The 22,785-nt window shown below is 35.5% G+C and overlaps 1 protein-coding gene across 1 annotated transcript; it reads right to left on the reverse strand.

Moving 5' to 3' along the window:
* Positions 1–9,097: 9,097 nt before the first annotated feature.
* LOC100351721 (olfactory receptor 8K3-like) lies at positions 9,098–10,057 on the reverse strand. The gene has a single exon (XM_002708945.2). It carries the CDS (start codon positions 10,055–10,057, stop codon positions 9,098–9,100), a length of 960 nt encoding a protein of 319 aa, XP_002708991.2.
* Between the last annotated feature and the right edge of the window lie 12,728 nt (positions 10,058–22,785).

Consider the following 22,785-nt stretch of genomic DNA (forward strand, 5'->3'; position numbering starts at 1 on the left):
CCTTGTAACCTGGATAAAGTATAACATCAACACTTAATATATCTGAGATGCTATCCTTTAAGAGAATTCACAACAAGATAAATGTGATAAAGAGACATTTCGTTCATTGAAAATGAAAAGCAGAAACTCCGGCTCTCATCATGCCCAAACCACACACAGTTGCACTCATATATTTGAAATTATAAGGGAGAGAGATTTTGACGTTGTTGTTTTAATGTTGCTCTATGACTTATTTCTTTTTATCTCAAGTCTTGAAGATTGAGGGAGGGAAGGAAGGAAATATGGTTATCTTCTTAGAACTGTATCTATGAAATACATAAAATCTGTTCTCTTTATATTAATAGAAGTTTTAAAAAATAAAAAGCAAGAAAATAGCTATTTTAATTCAACTTGTGAATTTTTAAAGTAATTTATACAAACATTATCGATATCCAAACAATAAACCTTACCTATTGCCAACTATCATGGCTATTTAAAGGACCAAAGCAAAGAAAATACTTTCCAAATTATTGGTAATCAATCAAGTTGTGATAAACTTCTTATAAGTAAGTGTTTTAAAATTTCTCACTATAAATTCAATTTCTTTATCTTTTACAAAAACTAATGCCATGTGTTAATCTTAGAATTTCTCAGAAACCTATTTGTCTGCATTTGCCACATTTGTCATTATCCCAGTCTGCTGCACAGAGACCTGACAATTCTGATTACTTATGATCACTTAATAGAGAATCACAAAAAGAGGTCCAGTGGAAAAAAAAAAGAGTAGAATTGAACATCAAGAAACAGAATTCATTGTATGCAGGCCAAATTCCAAAACACTTACAGATATTAACTTGTATCATCTACATAATTACTCAAGAAGTAAGTAGTAGTATCTCCACTTGAAATGAGAAATTGAAACACAGAGAGTTGGATAACTTAACAAGATTACTCTGATCATAATTGGTGGCTTCAGGATTCAAATAAAATCATTCAGAATATATTCTCATAAACACAGTACAGTGCTCTCTCTCCATTAAGGACATCCTGAGTAGATAGAAAATGAAGAATGAACAGGAGAAACACTAGGAATATAATGATAAAAACTCTTGTTAAATTGATAACTGAATCAGTAGTTAATTGTAAAACCAAAGTTTTATAAGTAATGAAAACTATGGAGTACTGGAAGTATAATTAGTTTATCTTGACATTAATAGTATTGGTGACAGAAAGTGTATTGCAAAGAAAGAAAACTTTATCCAAGATGTTTGATGGGGCCCCAGTTTAAGCTATATGCTCTTGGAAATTTTCAAAGATCAATGGTTCTACTTACTGTAGTAGATAAGCTGCTTTAGCTTCCTGCGTTTAATCCTCACAAGTTGATTCAGAATGGATTTAAATTTCTTTTACTCCTCTGAGACTCATTTTGTGAAAGTTTTAATATGCATTGAAAGATAAACAAATTACAGGTAATTACCTGAGGAAGTGCTGTCTATCTGTTAATTATCCTCTGAATGTTCCATTAGGAAAAGTCAAAAATTCTCACAGTGAAGTCTAACTGAACAAAATAAAGTATGCAATGTCACTAAACACTGGAAATAGCACTTAATAAATCTTTGCCAGAAATTCAGTTACACAATATCTGGTAAACTCACTCCCCTCCAAATCCACCCCTCCCACAGTTTATGAGTAAATGGAAGAATGAACACTGCCACAATATGTGATATTTCAAACTACATTCATTGCTAAAGGGTATTTTGATGGATATACATATATATATATATATCCTGAAATGGCAGTGATGAGAAAACCAGCAGATAAGAACATTATAAGACTATTAATATTTTCAAAATACTTGATAATTTAACATTGTGAATAAAAGTTATATATATAATATATAAATATATAGGTTGAGATAAAACACTGTCTGGTTTCTGCAAGGCAACCATTTCATCATGTATTTATAATAAGTCATCTATCTCTGGTTGTTTCCAAAAATTTCTTTATCCATGGTTTTCAGAAATTTTATTGTGATGCCACTTTGGTGTATTTTTCTTTGTATTTATGCTGCTTGAAGTTTTTTTCCCATTTCTTTCTGTTCTTTATAATGTTTCCTTTCCTCTTTTGTCTAAAATTAATTTGAAAGGTGACACTATTATTCTGCAGATTATTGAGAGTATTTTTCATGGATTTTGTTCAGTATTTGAGATTATTTCTCACTTCATTGTGTGTAATCTATATGGTACTATTTTTGAATTAAGTCATTTTTCTTTTTTAATATTTGATACTCAGTATTCTCCTTCAAGAAACATTTGCTTATATCTGATATTGTATATTCTTCTCTACAGATCTTGTTATCTAGTATTTTGAAAATATTAATAGTAGCCTTACAATGTCCTTACCTGCTGATTTTCTCACCACTGCCATTTCAGAATATGTATTTCTAAATATTTTAATTTTTAAATTTTTGAGGTAACATTTTAAATTTATGTTTACAAAGACTTAATTCTCCACTAAATAAAGAGTTCAGCAAATAAAAATTTAAAAGACCACAGTTCAGCATGGATATAGGCAAGGGCTTTAAAATAATAAAATGAAATTTTGTTTATTTCACTCTTATTCAGTAAGTTTTAAAATAGTTTCAGATCAGTAAAACTATTATCTCCTCAATAAAGTTACATGCTTTGGTTTTCTGATATTTCTAGTTTATGTGATTAGATACTGCACATTGTGACTTTTATGATAATGATTGTGAAATTTAGTTTAGTTTGTTGTTTAGTTTTGTATTATTTTCCTTAGGAATGTTTTAAACAAACTTCCAAAGTCTCTATTTGAGAATTATTTTCAAGCTATTAAAGGGATCCAAAAGAACTTTTCCCCTGAGTTCTCCACAGATTATCCAAGCATGGAATGAGAACAGTATAATCTGGCTTTTTTGGAATCAAATGTCTCCCTTTCCAGTGTAATCCCTGGGAATTGTTCAGCTTTCATGTGCCATTTTTATGTGATTTTTGGGCAGTCAGTGCATACCTACATATTTTAAAGTTCGGCAAGAAACTCAAGCAGGAACTTGTAATGAAGGAAAATGTTAATAATAACAACAAAAATATATGCCATATAAGAAACAAATAACATTGTCAAAAATATGTTCTTCATTATCTATCATTACTTTATAAGCAAATGAAATAGATCTCAATCAAAAGGCAGAGATTGGCAAAAGATTTACAAAACAACGATGGTAACAACAACATTTTATCTAAATATAGGTTGTCTTCTAGGGATTCTTTTATTTGCACTGTGTTTTGGCATCAGAATATGCAATGGAAACAAAACTGAGAATATACTCATTTTAAAAAATTGAAAAAATAATTTATTAATGTAGAGCATGATAAGTATTTAAAGTGGGTGGAAAATGAGATTCTGTGAACACTGCCACTTACTTCTGTGAGTAAGAAAAGGAAATGCTGCATCATAATAAAGGTAATGTAGTGCCAGGAAATTGGTATCTAAAGCATTATGATTCCTTTAGCTGAATAAAACAGGGGAAAATTTATGTGTTTAAGTTCTTTGCTCCATTTGTGCTGTGTAGCCAAAACTAATGTACTTACATCTATCACAAAGACTCACAAGTGATATTTGTGTTTATTATAGTTTATCAGAACGATATTCCATATAGACTATTAAACAATGGAACAGTATCCTAGTCGAAATGACAGATGACGTTTGATCCATAATTAATAGTGATCATCAGAGCCTGACAGGTATTAATGGAGGTATGGAATGTCAACCAGTACATGATAAAGTCTCTGAGACATGACAACATCTTAGAGCAGAGGGCTATAGATGACCACATCAATAGGTCTTAAGGAAGAAGTTCATCTGTGTGGTACAGCCATTAAAGCAAATGGTATTTTGATACAAAAACAAACAAACAAAAAATTACCAGCATCTTGGGATAAATAGCAGTGAACTTTCCAAGATCAATCAATCAAAGGCAGCAAGTACTTGACGTAAGAATGCATAAGTGCAGGGGAGTTCAGCTTCTTCAAAATGATCAGGTTCCCCATTGCTGTGATGGTGGTGAGGGAGACCTGCAGGAAGGGAAGCCACAGCTCAGGCTGCCTTGTGACTACAGAATGAATTCAATCATTCCTGTCAGGATCTTTTGGCCTGTTAAGTGTAGTCAGGTTGTTGGGGGAAAAAAACACCAAAAGCAGAGGAGCTGTTAAAATATTTCATGCAGCATTACCCAAACAAATTATAATATTTACAGGAAGAGTGGAGATTTTACTTATATTGGGGGAAAGAAAAATAATTCTCAGAACAGCTGTTTTGGCAAAACTATTAAAATATCATTTTGGGGGTTGTCGCTGTGGCGTAGCCGGTAAAGCTGCCACCTGCAATGTTGCATCCCACATGGGTGGGCATCCTATACAGGTGCCGGTTTGAGACCCGGCTGCTCCACTTCTGCTCCAGCACCCTGCTAATGGCCTGGGAAAGCATTAGAAGATGGTCCAAATGTTTGGGCTCCAGCATTCATGTGGGAGAACCAGAAGAAGCTCTTAGGCACTGGCTTCAGATTGGCCCAGCTCTGACCATTGAAGCCATCTGGGGAGTGAACAAGTGGATGGAAGACCTCTCTGCCTCTGCTTCTGCCTCTGCCTCTGCCTTTCTGTAACTCTGCCTTTCAAATAAATAAATAAGTACTCAAAAAATATCTTTGAGGATGGCGAAGTTGTTGTGGGCAATTGGGAAGAAAATCAGAAGTTGATCGCGCCTCCTTCTTTCTCTCTCTGCCTTTCAAATAAATAAAATAAATAATAAAACCTGAAAAAATTATTCTCTTTAGTAACCTAATAAAGTAAATAATTCAATCACTTCCTATCCAAAGTATAGCTCCTTGTGTTATTGCATAGGTAAATCTCTCAATAGTCAATTTGTTAAGTCAACAACAGGAGTCACTGTGCACTTACTCCTCATGTAGGATCTCTGTCCTTAGTGTGCTGTACATTGAGATTTAATGCTATCACCATTGCTCAAACAGTATTTTTCACTTTATGTTTCTGTGTGGGAGCAAACTGTTGAAATCTTTACTTAGTATATGCTAAACTGATCTTCTGTATATAAAGAGAATCGAAAATGAATCTTGATGTGAATGGAAGGGGAGAGGGAGTGGGAAAAGGGAGGGTTTTAAATAAAAGTTAAAAAAAAAGAAAACACACACACACACAAAAATAGTGATACTTTAGTTTGCAATATGTCCATTGATAACAAAATTCTGTAAATATTAATATATAATTGGTAGACTTTATTTTACGTTTATTTATTTTATTTGCTTTATTTTATCACAGATTTTTAATGCACTTCCATTTTTGTCTGACGATTTGTGTGGATATTCTTAAATGGAGGAGCAGAGATATCATGAAGCTAATGAAACTCAAATTTTAAATTCCCTCCTTTGTATTTCCAAGGCTATGAGTTGGGCTTCAGTACTGAAATCACAAAATAATATATCTTTGTGAAATTTCAAAAATATGATGTTAGCTAAAATCAGTTAATCCCACTCACCCATACTTTACCAAGTTCTTGGTTCATTAGCATGACTTCAGGCATTTGTAGGATGTGGCAAGTGAGAAATGGAGTTTATGAGATTTTATTTGATGATTAGTATTTATGTGACTCAAAATCAATTATACTTATGAAATATTGCTATTTCTCCTGATATAGGAGTGGCACTTATGAATAGTTCTGGGGGCCAGCGCGCTGGTGTAGCAAGTTAAACCAGCTCCTACAATGACAGCATCCCATTTGGGTGCTGGTTTGATTCCTCACTTCTTGGCTGCTCCACTTCCTATCCAGCTGCCTGCTAATGTGCCTTGGAAAGCAGCTGAGGATGGCCCAAGTCCTTGGGCTTCTGCACCCATGTGATAGACCTGGCAGAAGATCCTGGCTCCTGGCTTTGGTATGTGACAGTTGCAGCCATTGTGGTCATTTGCAGGGTGAATCAGTGGATGGAAGATCTCTCTGTCTCCATCCCTCTCTCTCTGTAAGTCTGCCTTTCAAATAAAATAAATAAATCTTTATAACAAAGTAATACTTTTGTTTCCTTGTATTTGAAAATGTATACAGAATTTCATTAATTGACTTGTTACACTCACAGATTTCATGGAGTTTTTCCACTTTTTAGTAATTAAACAAATTTAAAATTTTCCATCCCCTCAATATTAACATATATTTCAATTTGCATTTATAATATATTTATTTTTAATAAGAAAAGTACCAAGATAACATAACTTACAAAATGATATGGGATGTCAGCATCACAGGTGGCTGCACCACAAAACCAGTCCCCCAAATAACAATTCTTACCCACTCATTATTTCATAATCATCAAGCTCTTTTTATTTGAGAAACTTACGTTTTATTTGAGAAAAATATTCTTCTCATTCTAGCCTGTATGAACCACCCAACTAGGAATAATATATTGTCCAAACTTCACAAGGATTTGCAGTGTTTCTTCTATCTCCATTGTGTCATTTAGATATTATTTGGTCATGTAAGTAATGCTCAAAAATACTGGTTAATAAAAACAGCATAATTCAAAATCAGTTTTCTAATATTAGAGCATGGTGGCTTTCATTTTTGTTGCATCAGAAGCTCAACAATATAGGAGCCAGTGTGCTTATTATTAAATTATTACCCCAAATAGTAGAGGCTCACATAAAATGTTTCAATTTCAAGAAAGAAATGATAATAGAGAATACATTAAAGCCTCACAGGCATACCGTTTTGGGGAAGGAGAATTTTTCTATTATTTTTCACCCTGGTAGACTTCTCCCTTTGAATCAACAGCAATAACCTTTTAAAAAATCTGCTACACTTTAAGCTTCCTTTCTGAAAAGTGGCCGAATTTCTCAGAACAGAAATCAAGGAAACAAGTTGATTATTTCTTGTTTAGAATATTCTTGTGTATTCAATGTGAATAATTTCTCTATAATTTATTAAAAATCTGTTCAACCTATCTATACCCATCCAGTTTGTAATGATTTTCTATATTAGCACTGTTACTCATCTAAAATGGAATTGTTAGCTGATGTTTTCGAGATTATTTATTAATTAATTATATATTTGTATAATTTATTTTCTATGCTTAGCAAAGTCTTAGGCATTCATTATACTTTATTTTATTTGGAATATTCAACAAATAAATAAAATATATTTCCATGTCTAGAGTATACATATAGTGATTACTACAACTGAATTAATTAACATTTCAATCACCACTCCTATTTACCTACTGCTTGGATGTGTGTAAGGATGGGGTGGGTAAGGATATTTTAAAGCTGCTACTCAACAAAACTCAAGTAAAAATGCAATATTACAAACCAGGGTTACCACACCCTACATTAAAGTCCCAGAATTTATTAATCTTTAAACTAGTCCCTGAGAGTCTCCTCTTCTAATCTGACACCTGCCAATGTGGGATTTCACTCTTTATCATCTCAGACTGACATCAATGAAGAAGAAAAATAATATTAAGAGACAATATTGGATGGTTGTTAAGAATAAAATATCTGGACCCAGATAATCTCACTTTGAAACCTAGCTCCAATACCTAATATCTTGATGAACTCTATTTACTGATGTGGTGATGACCAAATTAACGTAGACTAGAAGAATATCTATCATAGAGTACCCAATAAGTATGAAATATCATTACTAAACTGTAGCTCCTAGAAGAATATCTATCATAGAGTACCCAGTAAGTATGAAATATCATTACTAACCTGTAGCTCCTAGGACTGTCTTAAAGATTCATTTTAATTGCATGAACAATATGATGATATTTATCCTCATAAACAATGTACTATATACTTCTATATTTCAATCCATTAAAAGATATTTAAGCAACTTGCATTGATAGCATGTGGAATTTTATTTCACTATGATAAACTAAGAAAATATCTTAGGATTTTTTTTAAGTTAGCAAATTTTCATGAGACATTGTATGGAGTTACACGGAACAATTCTGTCCAGTGTTAGGCAAGATAATTACATCTTTGCCTACACATCAGACCTCACTTGTGATAGTTTAAGTCTATAACCACCAAGAAACACTTCCCAACGATGGACTAGAAATATGATATTGTACAATAATCTGATTGTTTTCTTTTTGTCTCTCATATCACAACAATTGATGGAAGTATTTAAATGGGGAAAAAGCAAAAAAAATAGTTAATCTTCAACAATTATTCAAAATTGAGATATGTAAACACAAAGAAAGTGAGCCAAAAATTTAATTCATCATAGAATATACATCACTGCTCAAATTATGAAAACGCTTGAGCACATTATAAAATATGGGAAGCCAGTTACTAAAATAATTAAAGAAACAAATATATGAAACAAAAAATCATTTAATAATGAGGGTCAAATATTATAGTAAAAACACTAACCTGAGAACTTATATAAATTTTAAAAAATCTATCTAAACTGATATGTCCCCTAGTGTCAAAACTAGAAGGCTAAGACAAAGTCAGATGCTTACTACAATATTTGAATCATTGAATAATGAAATATGTTCAACTCACATTGTTAAGAAAGTAATTATATTCCAATGTTTGGATAATTTTTATTTCAGTACATTTACAACCATTAAAATCATCACAGGTCACGTAAATAACTGATTTTAGATACAACTCCAAATATAGCAAGAAAGTTATGGGAGTTGATATAGAAACAGCTGACATACACACAGACATGAAACTAAAAATTCTACTCTGACAGGTCATAAGTCACAAGACTCCTCATAATTCTTTCTGAATTACCACAGTTCCTAACTCCCCAACAGCAAAATCACTTTGTTGCTCAATTTCATTTCCACGTGATATGATCTAATATTCTATAAAATTGCGATTATGTTTAACACTCCATCTATCCCTAGAAAAAATGCAAATATTTTTATTATTTTGCTTATTCATCTATGAGCAGCAGTGCAATAGGCCAAACAGAGCATATGCAAGAAAATAGGAAACATATATTGAACCTATTTGTTCTTCTTACTGATTTTAGAGGCACACAGAGCAGAGACCGACACACACAATGTAACTTACATAAATCATGTTGTATGCACACTTGAAGAAAAAATACTGCGCACATTATTCCATGTCCTTTTTAGGGCACAAGTAACATCTTTGTTCCTTAAACTGTATATCAAAGGATTCAGCATGGGTATAACCAAGGTGTAAAATATGGAAGCCACTTTATCAGTGTTAAAAGAATGAGTAGATTTGGGTTGCACATACATAAATATCAAAGTCCCATAGAATACGGTGACCACTGTCAGGTGAGAACCACAGGTGGAAAAAGCTTTGCGTCTGCCCTCAGCAGAGTTCATCCTGAGAATGGCTCTTAGGATCAGCAGGTAAGACCCAAGGACCACCAGCAGAGATGAAATCAAATCAAAAGCTGCTAAGGTCAGAATGATCAACTCTATTTCGTGTGTATTTGAGCAGAGCAAAGATAGCAAGGGGAGACTATCACAGTAAAAATGACTAACGACATTGTCACCACAGAAGGGTAAATTAAAGATCTTTATGGTGACTAGAAGAGACACAAATGTGCAGTAGAGATAGGGGATTGCCACCAGTATGTGACATACCGTTTCTGACATGATGACTGTGTAGAGCAGAGGGTTACAGATGGCCACATAGCGGTCATAGGACATTGCCGACAAAATAAAAAGTTCACAAACAATGAACAGGAGAAAGAAAGCTAGCTGCGTAGCACAAAAATAATAGGATATTATGTTTTGCTCCACAACAAAATTTACTAACATTTTGGGTCCCACAGCTGTAGAGTAACCAAGATCTGTAATAGCCAGGTGTCTGAGAAAAAAGTACATGGGTGTTTGTAGCCTGCTGTCTATCTTGGTGAGGATGATCATACCCAGGTTACCCACTGCTGAGATCAGATAGATGATGAGGAACAATGCAAATAATGGGGCCTTCAGCTCAGGGCGATCTGTGATTCCCATCAGAATGAATTCCTTCACCACTGTGAGGTTGTGTTTTTCCATCCAGGTTGATCAGAAAACCTATACCAGATAAAGATATCATCGCATTCAATTATTTTTCTGTTTTAAATGGTGAATTTTTTATTACACAAAACCATTAAAAGATACATACAAACTTTCCAATTTATGATATTTGAAAATAGACCAATCTGTCACAGATAAGGATATTTGTGTGTATGTGTGTGTTTGTGTTTGTACAGAAGAGACATAGACATGTATAGGTTAATTGTTCTCTACTTGGGTTGATTTTACTCACCAAATTATATATCCAAGACATTTTCTTTGTCACTGCTGGGAGATTGGCTGCAGTTTATCCTAATTATTAGAAACCATTTAAATTCCTAAAATCCTACTTTGTCCAACATCTGTATAACAAAAACAACCAACCCAAGGTATCAATATTGCTAAGTTTGAAAAACATTGATAAAATAGACCAATGATAGAGAGAGATGTTATGTAATTACTTATAAAGTTAAATTAAATATGTAAACAAGATTTTAAAAGGTAAATAGTATTACAGAGTTCTGCAATTAACACACAATTATTCTTAGGTGTTTAAATTTTAACTGAAAACTGATCCCTGTTAGGAATTTGGAAAACATTATGCTGAGTGAAATAAGCCAATCCCAAAGGGATAAATAACACTTGTTCTCCTTGATAGGTGACAACTAACTGAGCACCAAAAAGGAAACCTGTTAAAGTGAAATGAACACTATGAGAAACGGTGACTTGATCAGCCCTCACCCTGACTGTTGATGAGCAACTTAATATGTTATTCCTCTTAGTATTTTTTTTTTGTTTTTTTCTACTTAATACCTTTGGTTGAATACTGTAATCAATACACAATTCTTCTTAAGTGCTGAAACTTAACTGAAAAGTGATCACTGTTAAATATAAGAGTGGGAATAAGAGAGGGAAGAGATGTGCAATTTGGGATATGCTCAAGCTGACTTGCCCCAAACGGTAGAGTTAGAAGCATACCAGGGGATTCCAATTCAATCCCATCAAGGTGGCATGTACCAATGCCATCTCACTAGTCCCAGTGATCAATTTCTGTTCACAATTGATCATAATGATAGGACTAAGAACCAAAGGGATCACAGAAACAAGACTAGTGTCTGCAAATACTAGCTGATAGAATCAAAAAGGGAGAGAATGATCCAACATGGGAAGTGAGATACACAGCAGACCCATAGAATGGCAGATGTCCTAAACAGCACTCTGGCCTCAGAATTAGCCCTTTAGGTATGCAGATCTGGCTGAAAAGCCCATGAGACTATTTCAGGCATGGAAAGCCAAGACACTCTGGCAAACAAACAAACAAACAAACAAAAAAACAAAAAACAAAAACAACCACCTAAATGAAAGATCTCCGCGAGTGAGATCCCAGTGGAAAGAATGGGTCATCAAAGAAGGAGGTACCTTTCTCTGAAGGGAGGAGAGAACTTCCACTTTGACCATGGCCTTGTCTAAATATGATCAGAGTCAGTGAAATCAGGGGGCTTCCGTAGCCTTGGCAGCTCATGACAAGAGCCTAGATTGATTACTGATGCCATAAACAAGAGTGTCAATTTGTTAAGTCAACAACAGGAGTCACTATGTACTTACTCCTCATGTAGGATCTTTGTCCTTAGTGTGCTGTACATTGAGATTTAATGCTACAACTAGTACTCAAACAGTATTTTGCACTTTATGTTTCTGTGTGGGAGCAAACTGTTGAAATCTTTACTTAGTATATGCTAAACTGATCTTCTGTATATAAAGAGAATCGAAAATGAATCTTGATGTGAATGGAAGGGGAGAGGGAGTGGGAAAGGGGAGGGTTGCGGGTGGGAGGGACGTTATGGGGGGGAAGCCATTGTAATCCATAAGCTGTACTTTGGAAATTTATATTCATTAAATAAAAGTTTAAAAAAAGGTAAACAGTATTAAAATTCTGAGTGTTTAATATATGCATTATTACCATGGTATTTCAATCTTATAAACATATTTACAAATTAAATGTGATAATGTTTCACAAAAACTCCAGTATTACAAAAAGCTCAATCCACAAATCTTCCAAATGCATAAGACAATTTGCTTTAAAACATAGTCCTCTGAGAGGTACTCCATAGTGTATACATACACCATAATTTCTTTATCCAGTCATCAGTTGATGGACATCTGTATTGATTCCATGTCTTGGCTATTATGAATGATGCTGCAATGAACATGGAGTTATAGATAACTCTTTCATATAGTTATTTCTTTTGAATTTTGGGTAAATTTCCAGGAGTGAGATGGCTGGATCAAGGGTGAAATAAAAAAAACTGAAATCCTGTGTTGTGCAACAAGATGATGGCAACTGGAAGCCATTATGCTTTTTGATACAAGCCAATCCTGAAGACAGATATCCTATGCTTTCCCTGCTCAGAGACATGAATAGAGTGCCGGGATTAAAGTGTATTGAAGTGAAACAGACATTTTGAAAATCAATGATGGATTTTAGTTCTTGTTTCTTTATTTAGGAACAGTATTTTGTTGTGCATTGCTTTGTTTTTTCCACATAATATTTGTTGAAATATTTTACTTAGGGTAGCTTGAACTCTATGAGCATTAAGTGTACTAAAAAATGATCATTGTAAAAATTGAGACTGGGAATATGAGAGGAAGGGCAGGAAGGGTTGGAGCACAGGTGGGAGGGCAGATGGGGAAGTGCCACTATGTTCCTCTAATGCTATAAAGGAAATATATGGCACTTGAATAACTTAAATAAAATATATATTAAAAAACAAAGAAAACATAGTCCTCTGAATACACTTATCCTTAGAAGTGGTACAATGGAAATTTTAATACATTGAAAATATGAGATGGGTGTGATATATCTTAATTTATGGTGTATTTGAAAGGTTACTGTGGATGCATAATTTATCTAAAACTTATTTCTTCTCATTTCCAAGAGCAATGTATTGTTGACAAGGGTGAGGGAAAATAAAATGATTCAGTGTGTTTTTGCCACCAGGGAATATTTCTGAAATAACAAGTTCATAGTAAAATTTGTGTTTGTTTTTTATTAATTTGTGGCTATGCCCTACCTGAAAGAGATTTTCTTTACATGCATACATATAGCTCATTCTGCATTGTGAATTAACTTTTCTGTCAGGGCTATGGTGATGTCAGGAGGAGACCAAACGAGTTGTGTTACTTGGAACTTATTCCATTCCTCAAATTACTCCCCCATTTAAGACAAAATTGGGAAATAAAAAGATTATTGATTTCAAATATTTATCATTTATTTCACAGCTAATTTAATGACATTTTAAACATAAATTATTTTCACATAAATTGTTTTAATGTTCCTCTGAGGGCATTTTCATTATAAAGGAGATGCTATCATTTGTATTTGATAGTGAAATGCACTTTATCATGCAAAATATTGAGTATGAGGCAAATGAGCAAATTGAGAAAATAAGTCACTGGACATAAATTTATGAAGACTCCTCTTTGAATAAAAACATTAGAAATAATTGTTTAAAACCATAGAGTATAAAGTTATAAAGACAAAATGCTCTAAATAAGAGTTGTACACAAATCATTATGATATAGCATATAACGCAGGTTAATGTATATAATAATTTAAACATGTTTGAATATCAATAAAAAACTGCAGAATAAAAATAAACCCAAACAGAAGATTGAGATATGTAAAAGTAAGAGAACTATTATTGATTTATTTTTTTTTTTTTTTTTTTTTTTTTTTTGTGACAGGCAGAGTGGACAGTGAGAGAGAGAGAGAGACATAGAAAAAGGTCTTCCTTTTCTGTTGGTTCACCTCCCAATGGCCGCTGTGGCAGGCGCACTGCAGTCGGCGCACTGAGCTGATCCGAAGCCAGGAGCCAGGTGCTTCTCCTGGTCTCCCATGAGGGTGCAGGGCCCAAGAACTTGGGCCATCCTCCACTGCACGCCCGGGCCACAGCAGAGAGCTGGCCTGGAAGAAGAGCAATCAGGACTAGAATTGGTACCCAAATGGGATGCTGGCGCTGCAGGTGGAGGATTAGCCTATTGAGCCGCAGTGTCGGCCATAAATTTTATAACCCCAAATGGTGCTCGCAAATAAAGAAAAATTACACTATTCACAAAGAATTTTAGTGACAGTTGATTTTGTGTCAACTATAAACTAAAATAAAATATAATTTAAAAATGCTAGTTTTAAGAGGATTTCCGGTAACTTGCAGTTGAATCAATTAAAATATTGAATATAAGACTGTGGCTTCATATTATCCTACATTGACATAATAAACACACTTTTGTTATATTAGAAATTTGGAAATATGTACCAGTAGGTAGTGACATTATAAAAAATCTCAGTAAATGCAATGCAAAGCAATGTATTTTCTTCTGCAATTGTGAAAGTCAAAACCAAATAATACCACAATTGATAAACATTTATTTTATTGTTAGGCAAGAAAAGAGAAATGAACTTCATCTCACAATTCTTGGAGTTAAGGAGAAAGAAACATTGATTTTCTAATTTTAATATTTCATTGAATACCAACTGCATTTAAAAATACATACTTTTTGAGAAAATTGCATCTGCTTTTCGACAATTCCTTTTGAAAATTAAAGTACATTTTAATATTGTATTCTGACATAAATCTTTTCTCTCTAAAGTGTCCTAATCTTCAAACTTCAGGTTTTTCAAACCTGAGTATGAGAAAGAAAACCCTTTATTTATTTCAGGAGATGGGGAAATGATAATACCTACACATGTATTTAAATATAATCACTGATTGTTAAATTACTTTTAAAAACAACATAAGGAGTCCAGTCACTAGATAACTAAGTACTTAGAAGAACAATAACTTCAGCAAATAAATATTTGCAGTCCCTTCATCTTGCTATTTAAAAACAATTCATACCTTTTAGGTGTGCTATCTTTTATGTGTTTTGACCTCATCTGGCGATAAATTACTTAGGTAAAATTAATATTTTATAAGAAATTCAAGATGGTGTTTCAAAGATACTTATAAGCATCAAGCTCTGAACAACGTTAAAGTAAACCAGAAGAGTACCTGACATGGCAAATTGAGACCTTCATTTCTTCTCCACCATCAGTGGTCAGCGGAAAGCATAGAGAACTCAATGACAGACGTGCACAGTTTGCTATGATTGTGCTGGAAAAGTCAAGCGGAATTTCACTCTGCCCTGAAACATTGTGAATACGTAGCTCTGTATGAAACATTTTTTTTTTACCTCTGTCTTGTGTCCACCCTGTGCTTCACACATGGCCTAGTGAGAACAATTTATGGATTTTCTTCACTTTAGGAGACTTTCCCCAAGGAGATGCAAACAATTTGTTGATTGTCCCTAAAGCATTTGAGTGCATAATAGACTGCCTAGAGACTGTGTGTTAATTGTCAAGGGCAATGCATATTTACCAGTGTGCACACTAGGATTCTTCAGATAAACGGAATAGGATGATGGGTAGATGGGTAGATATTATGAGGAACTGGCACATGTAATCATGTAGGCTGAGAAGTCCTGTGATTTGCATTCTTTAAACTCTGAGTCTTCATTGTAGCTGAGGGCAAACCTGAGCTTTAGAAGAGAGGAAGACAATGATGCAGGCCAAAATACAAATTCCTAGGATGCAAACCCAGGAGGCCAGTATCTGATAGCAGGGGAAGATGAATGCAACCTCCAGCATGGGGTACATTCACTCTATCTCTGGCTTTTTATTCAGTCCAGCACCACTTTGGATTGGATTGATGCCACATCACCAATGAGAGTGACTTCCTTTACTCAGTCATTCAGATTCTAATCTTTGTCAGAAACAAGCTCAGTGGAACACCCAGAAAGGACTTTGACCATCCTCTGGCCAACGTAGAGCCCAGAGTTGACACACATGCGTGTCCATCACTAGTCCACCCTTTGTTAACCTGGTACTCACCTCATCTCCTAAGCCAGATTTAATCTCCAGATAAAGACAATAACAATGTTATAGTCCTGCCTTATGTGAATCAGTTGTACCGCAAGCAAATGAAAACTCACTGATCCCTTCTCCAAAAGAGGAAGTATGTTAGATGATGAATGTTAACTCTTCTCTTAATGTCCTGACATTCCGTCTATGATGCAAAGTTAATCATATTTAAATGCTGATATAAAGTTAATATTTCTTGTGTTAAGTTGTTAGGGACTAAAGAAAAAGAAACTATATTTGCTTAATAAGCATAGACAATATTTGTTACAAAATTAAGAGGTAATACTTAAGACATTTACAATCCTCAGTGCTTGAAGACAATACTTGATAGGAGCTAGTATTTATAAGTGTTTTCTTCTACTACACCTTTTGTATTCCTTTTGCCTTAAAAAATGCCCCAGCTGGTCACGGTGTCATTCCCTGGTGCAGTGAACAATCGTTGATTGGCTACTAACAATCGTTGATTGGCTACTAACAAGACATGCTGAAACATAAGATTAAAAAAGATACTGAGCAAAGGAATTGCTGGTCAAATTCCACATGCTAATTCCATACAACTGAAATTAAAATGAATTAACAAAATTTAAATGTAAGAAACATGGAAGCAGCAAGTAACCATAGGAGAAAATCCAATTCAGAATTTTGAATACATATCACAACATATGTAGTTTTCAGTAAAAGCCAGTGAGTCACAAAAAAAAAACAGAAAATGGAAAGAGTGAAGCCTGGTTTGAGGTGGGAAGTTTGTAGTGAGTGGGAACTGTCTGTGTGTCCAGATGCTGAATTTAGCAGGAAGGCACATCAAGGAAACAGTGAATAGTATTTCAAAAGATAGAAAAGTATCATATTTAAAGTACTTTAGGAAATAAATAAAAAGTAGGAATCATCAATAAAGAAATTGATTCTATTAAAATAGAAATTTTAGAGTGGAGAATGATAGCAACAAGTTAGGATAAGGGATTTTCATTGCTTTTTTAAAGATTTATTTTAGTTTTTTGAAAGACAGAGTTACAGAGAGAGGTAGAGATAGAGAGAGAGGTCTTCCATCCACTGATTCACACCCCAGATGGCCACAATGGCTGGAGCTACACCTATCTGAAGCCAGGAGCCAGGAGCTTCTTCCAGGTTTCCCATGTGAGTGCAGGGGCCCAGGGATTTGGGCCATCTTCCACTGCTATCCCAGGCCATGGCAGGGAGCTGGATTGGAAGCAGAGCAGCCAGGACAACAACCGGTGCCCATATGGGATGCCAGTGCTTCAGTCCAGGGCTTTAACCCACTGTGCCACAGCGCCGGCCCCATTTTCATGATTTAGCAGATATGGTTCAACCAGAAAAACTGCTTATAGTAAAGAAAATAACTGTATTTAAAGTGCAATGCAGCTGGCGCTGCGTCTCAATAGGCCAATCCTCCACCTGCGGCGCTGGCACCCTGGGTTCTAATCCCTGTTGTGGCGCCGGATTCTGTCCCAGTTTCTCCTCTTCCAGTCCAGCTCTCTGCTGTGGCCCGGGAGTGCAGTGGAGGATGGCCCAAGTCCTTGGGCCCTGCACCCTCATGGCAGACCAGGAGAAGCACCTGGCTCCTGGCTTCAGATCAGCGTGGTGCGCCGGCCACAGCGGCCATTGGGGGGTGAACCAATGGCAAAGGAAGACCTTTCTCTCTGTCTCTCTCTCTCTCTCACTGTCTACTCTGCCTGTCAATAAATAAATAAATAAGTAAATAAGTAAATAAAGTGCAATACTTATTTACTTCATTATATCTGACTAATCCTTGATGAAAAATTCTCATTATTACACCCATTTTACACAAAAGAAAAATGGCAGAAAAGTGTCAGGCTGCTGATCTGAGTTGGCTTTCAAATCCATATATTTCTGACTTGGGAGTCCATACCTAATCATTTTGCTCTCAATATAACACCCACATTTATTCAATGCTTGGAAAAATAATTTATTCCAAGATCTTTTCATTATATGACTTTATAAGTAACTTTATCTCTCATTCATAACATTACATGATCAAATGGGATGAATGGCCAATAGTTTTATGATACATTATAAATGAGTAAAATCAATATCCCCTAGGGCAGATGTGAGTGCAGTGGTTAAACACAGTTTAGGATGCCTACATAGCAAATCAGAACGCCTGGATTCAAGTACTGACTTTGTTTCTGATTCCAGCTTCCTATTAATATGTATGCTTGAAGGCAGCAGGTGAAAATTCAAGGAGTTGAATCCCTGTCACCCACGTGGGAGACAGATTGAGTTCTAGGCTCTTTGCTTCATGTTGGCTGTTGCAGATATTTGCAGAGTGAACCAGTGATGGAATGTTTTTATCTGTGTCTCTTCCTGCCCTCCACTTGAAACTGCTACTCTGTCTTGGAATTTCAAATAATTTGAAAATAATACATAAAATTCATTATAATATAACTTCCCCAAAGATTTAAAAATGCATTTATTTGGAACCGACACTGTGGTGCAATGGATTAAAGCCCCAGCCTGCAGCACCAGCATCCCATGTGGGCGCAGGTTAGTACCCCAGCTGTTCCTCTTCGGATCCAGCTCTCTGTTATGGCCTAGGAAAGCAGTGGGGTATGGCCCAACCCACGTGGGAGACCCAGAAGAGGCTCCTGGCTTTGGTTCAGCTCAGCTCTGGTCACTGCAGTCATTTTGCGGAGTGAACCAGCAGAATGGAAGACCTCTTTCTCTCTGGCTCTACCTCTCTCTGTAAATCTTTCAAATAAATAAAATAATTCTTTAAAACATACACTTGTTTATATCAGGTTATTTTTCTTTCAATGCTTTTATCTTTCTTAAAAATTGAAGATGTGGGTAATATTTTATTATATCTTACATATTAATTTTTATTCTTTCATAGAAGTTCAATATCTCTTTAAATTATTTTTAAGTTACACAAGTCTCATGCATTTTATATATACAAACTTAGGTACATAGTGATTATTCCCACCCTACTCTTCCTCCCACTGTTACTTCCATCTTTCTTCCTCTTCCCTTTCCTATTCCAATTCTTAATATTCAAATATCTCTTTTCAGTTCACTTCATGCTCATAAAATGTTATGTCTATATTCAGATCTTTGAGGTATCTCCAAACTGTCTTCTACAGTGGCTGTACCAGTTTACATTCCCAGCAGCAATGGATTAGGGTACCTAATAATTTGGGTTTTTTTGTTGTTGTTTTCTATACAAAAGCCATTCTAACTGGGGTGAGGGGAAACCTCATTGCACTAGCAATCCTGATTGCTAGTGATCCTGAGCATTTTTCAAGTGTCTGTTGGCCATTTGAATTTCCTCTCTTGAAAAATGCCTTTTCAAATCCTTTGAATACTCCTTAACTGTATTGTTTGTCTTATTGTTGTTGTGTTTATTGAGTTCTTTATAGATTCTCGACATTAATCATGTATCAGTTGCATAGTTTGGAAATATTTTCTCCCAATCTGTTGGTTGCCTCAGCACTTTTTAGAGTGCTATTTTTTTTTTTTTGAGTGCAGGAGCTTCTCTGTTTGAGATAATGCCATTTCTCAATTTTGGCTTTGATTTTCTATGCTTTTGGGTTTTTTCCATGAAGTCATTGCCTGTGTCAATGTCTTGTAGGGTTTCCATAATGTTCTCTAGTACTTTGTTGGTATCAGGTCACGGATTTAGGTCTTCATGCATTATGACTACACTTTTATGTAACATGCAAGGTAGGGATCTTATTGCATACTTCTGTGTGGGGAGATCCAGTTTTAACAGCATCATTTATTAAAGAAATTGCTCTTATTCCAGGATTGATTTTAGCTCCTTTGTCAAAGATAAGTTGGGTATAGATGCTTAGACTGATTTCTGGAGTTTCTATTCTGTTTCTTTTTTCTATACCTCTTTTGTTTTTGCTAATATCAGGCTGTTTTGATTATAAGTGCATGTAGTAAGTTTTGAGAACTTGTGTTGTGATGCCCCAGATTTGTTTTTGTTGTTTAGGATTGCTTTAGCAATTTGGGGTCTCTTGTGTTTCCATGTTAATTTTAGCATCATTTTTCTAGATCTGAGAAGAATGTCATTGGTATTTTGATTGGGATCACATTGAATCTGTACATTGCTTTTGGTAGTATGGACATTTTGATGATATTGATTCTTCCAATCCATGAACATGGAAGATTTTTTCCATTGTTTTGTGTTTCTTTATTTCTTCCTCTAATGTTTTTAATTTTCATTGCAGATATCTTTAACCTCCTTAGTTAAATTTATTCCTAGGTTTTCTTCTGCAGTGATTGTGAGTGGGATTGATGTTCTTCTCAGCCATCACATTGTCTGTGTAGATAAAAGCTATTGATTTTTGTCTGTTGATTTTGTATACTTCTACTTTACCAAACTTTTTTTTGAGTTCCAATAATCTCTTAATTCAGTTTTTTGAATCCCCTATACATAGTTTTATGTCATCTGCAAATAGGGATAATATGATTTCCTCCTTCCCAATTTGTATCTGTTTGATATCTTTTTCTTGCCTAATGGCTCTGCCTAAAACTTCCAGGACTATGTTGAATAGCAATGGTGAAAATGAGCATCCTTGTCTGGTTCTGGATCTTACTAGGAATGTTTCCAACTATTTCTTATTCAATGTGATGCTGGCTGTGAATTTGTCATAGATTGCCTTGATTGTGTTGAAGAATGTTCTTTATATACACGATTTGCTTAAGGTTTTCATCATGAAAGGATGTTGTATTTTATGAATTGCTTTCTCTGAATAGATTGAGATAATCATATAGTTTTTGTTCTCAGTTTTTTTAATTTGATGTATCACATTTATTGATTTGGAAATGTGAAAGCATCCTTGCACTCCAGGGATAAATCCCGCTTGTCTCAAGTGAAAGATCTTTCTTTCTCATGGGTTGTAGAACTTGATTGGCCAGTATTTTTTTTAACTTTTATTTAATGAATATAAATTTCCAAAGTACAGCTTATGGATTACAATGGCTTCCCCCCCATAACGTCCCTCCCACCCGCAACCCTCCCCTTTCCCACTCCCTCTCCCCTTCCATTCACATCAAGATTCATTTTCAATTCTCTTTATATACAGAAGATCAGTTTAGCATACATTAAGTAGATTTCAACAGTTTGCTCCCACACAGAAACATAAAGTGCAAAATACTGTTTGAGTACTAGTTATAGCATTAAATCTCAATGTACAGCACACTAAGGACAGAGATCCTACATGAGGAGTAAGTGCACAGTGACTCCTGTTGTAGACTTTACAAATTGACACTCTTGTTTATGGCATCAGTAATCACCCTAGGCTCTTGTCATGAGCTGCCAAGGCTATGGAAGCCCCCTGAGTTCACTGACTCTGATAATTTTTAGACAAGGCCATGGTCAAAGTGGAAGTTCTCTCCTCCCTTCAGAGAAAGGTACCTCCTTCTTTGATGACCCGTTCTTTCCACTGGGATCTCACTCGCGGAGATCTTTCATTTAGGGTTTTTTTTTTTTTTTTTTTCCCCCAGAGTGTCTTGGCTTTCCATGCCTGAAATACTCTCATGGGCTTTTCAGCTGGATCCGCATGCCTTAAGGGCTGATTCTGAGGCCAGAGTGCTGTTTAGGACATCTGCCATTCTATGGGTCTGCTGTGTATCTCACTTCCCATGTTGGATCGTTCTCTCCCTTTTTGATTCTATCAGCTAGTATTTGCAGACAATAGTCTTGTTTATGTGATCCCTTTGGTTCTTAGTCCTATCATTATGATAAATTTTGAACAGAAATTGATCACTTGGACTCGTGAGATGGCATTGGTACATGCCACCTTGATGGGATTAATTGGAATCCCCTGGTATGTTTCTAACTCTACCGTTTGAGGAAAGTCAGCTTGAGCATGACCCGAGTTGCACATCTCTTCCCTCTCTTATTCCCACTCTTATATTTAACAGCGATCACTTTTCAGTTAAGTTTCAGCACTTAAGAAGAATTGTGTATTTATTACAGTATTCAACCAAAAGTATTAAGTAGAACAAACAAAAAAATACTAAGAGGGATAACATATTAAGTTGCTCATCAACAGTCAGGTTGAGGGCTGATCAAGTCACTGTTTCTCATAGTGTTCATTTCACTTTAACAGGTTTCCTTTTTGGTGCTCAGTTATTTGTCACCTATCAAGGAGAACAAGTGGTATTTGTCCCTTTGGGATTGATTGGCCAGTATTTTTTTAAGGATTTTATTTTTGTCTGTGTTCATCAGATATTGGTCTATAGTTATCTTTGTTTGTTTATCATTTTCTGGCTTAAAAATTAATGTGATGAGGCCGGCGCCGCGGCTCACTAGGCTAATCCTCCACCTTGCGGCGCCAGCACACCGGGTTCTAGTCCCGGTCAGCGCGCCGGATTCTGTCCCGGTTGCCCCTCTTCCAGGCCAACACTGCTGTGGCCTGGGAGTGCAGTGGAGGATGGCCCAAGTACTTGGGCCCTGCACCCCATGGGAGACCAGGATAAGTACCTGGCTCCTGCCATCGGATCAGTGTGGTGTGCTGGTCGCAGCACGCTGGCCACGGCGGCCATTGGAGCGTGAACCAATGGCAAAAGGAAGACCTTTCTCTCTGTCTCTCTCTCTCACTGTCCACTCTGCCTCTCAATTTAAAAGACACCGATTGGCTGATTGGGTTAAGCAACAAAACCCATCTATTTGCTGCTTACAAGAAACACATCTTTCCAACAAAGATCCATACAGACTGAAAGTGAAAGGCTGGAAAAATATATACCATGCCAACAGAAATGAAAAAAGAGCAGGCGTAGCCGT

This window comes from Oryctolagus cuniculus, chromosome 1 (assembly GCF_964237555.1).
Source record: "Oryctolagus cuniculus chromosome 1, mOryCun1.1, whole genome shotgun sequence".
Lineage (NCBI taxonomy): Eukaryota > Metazoa > Chordata > Mammalia > Lagomorpha > Leporidae > Oryctolagus > Oryctolagus cuniculus.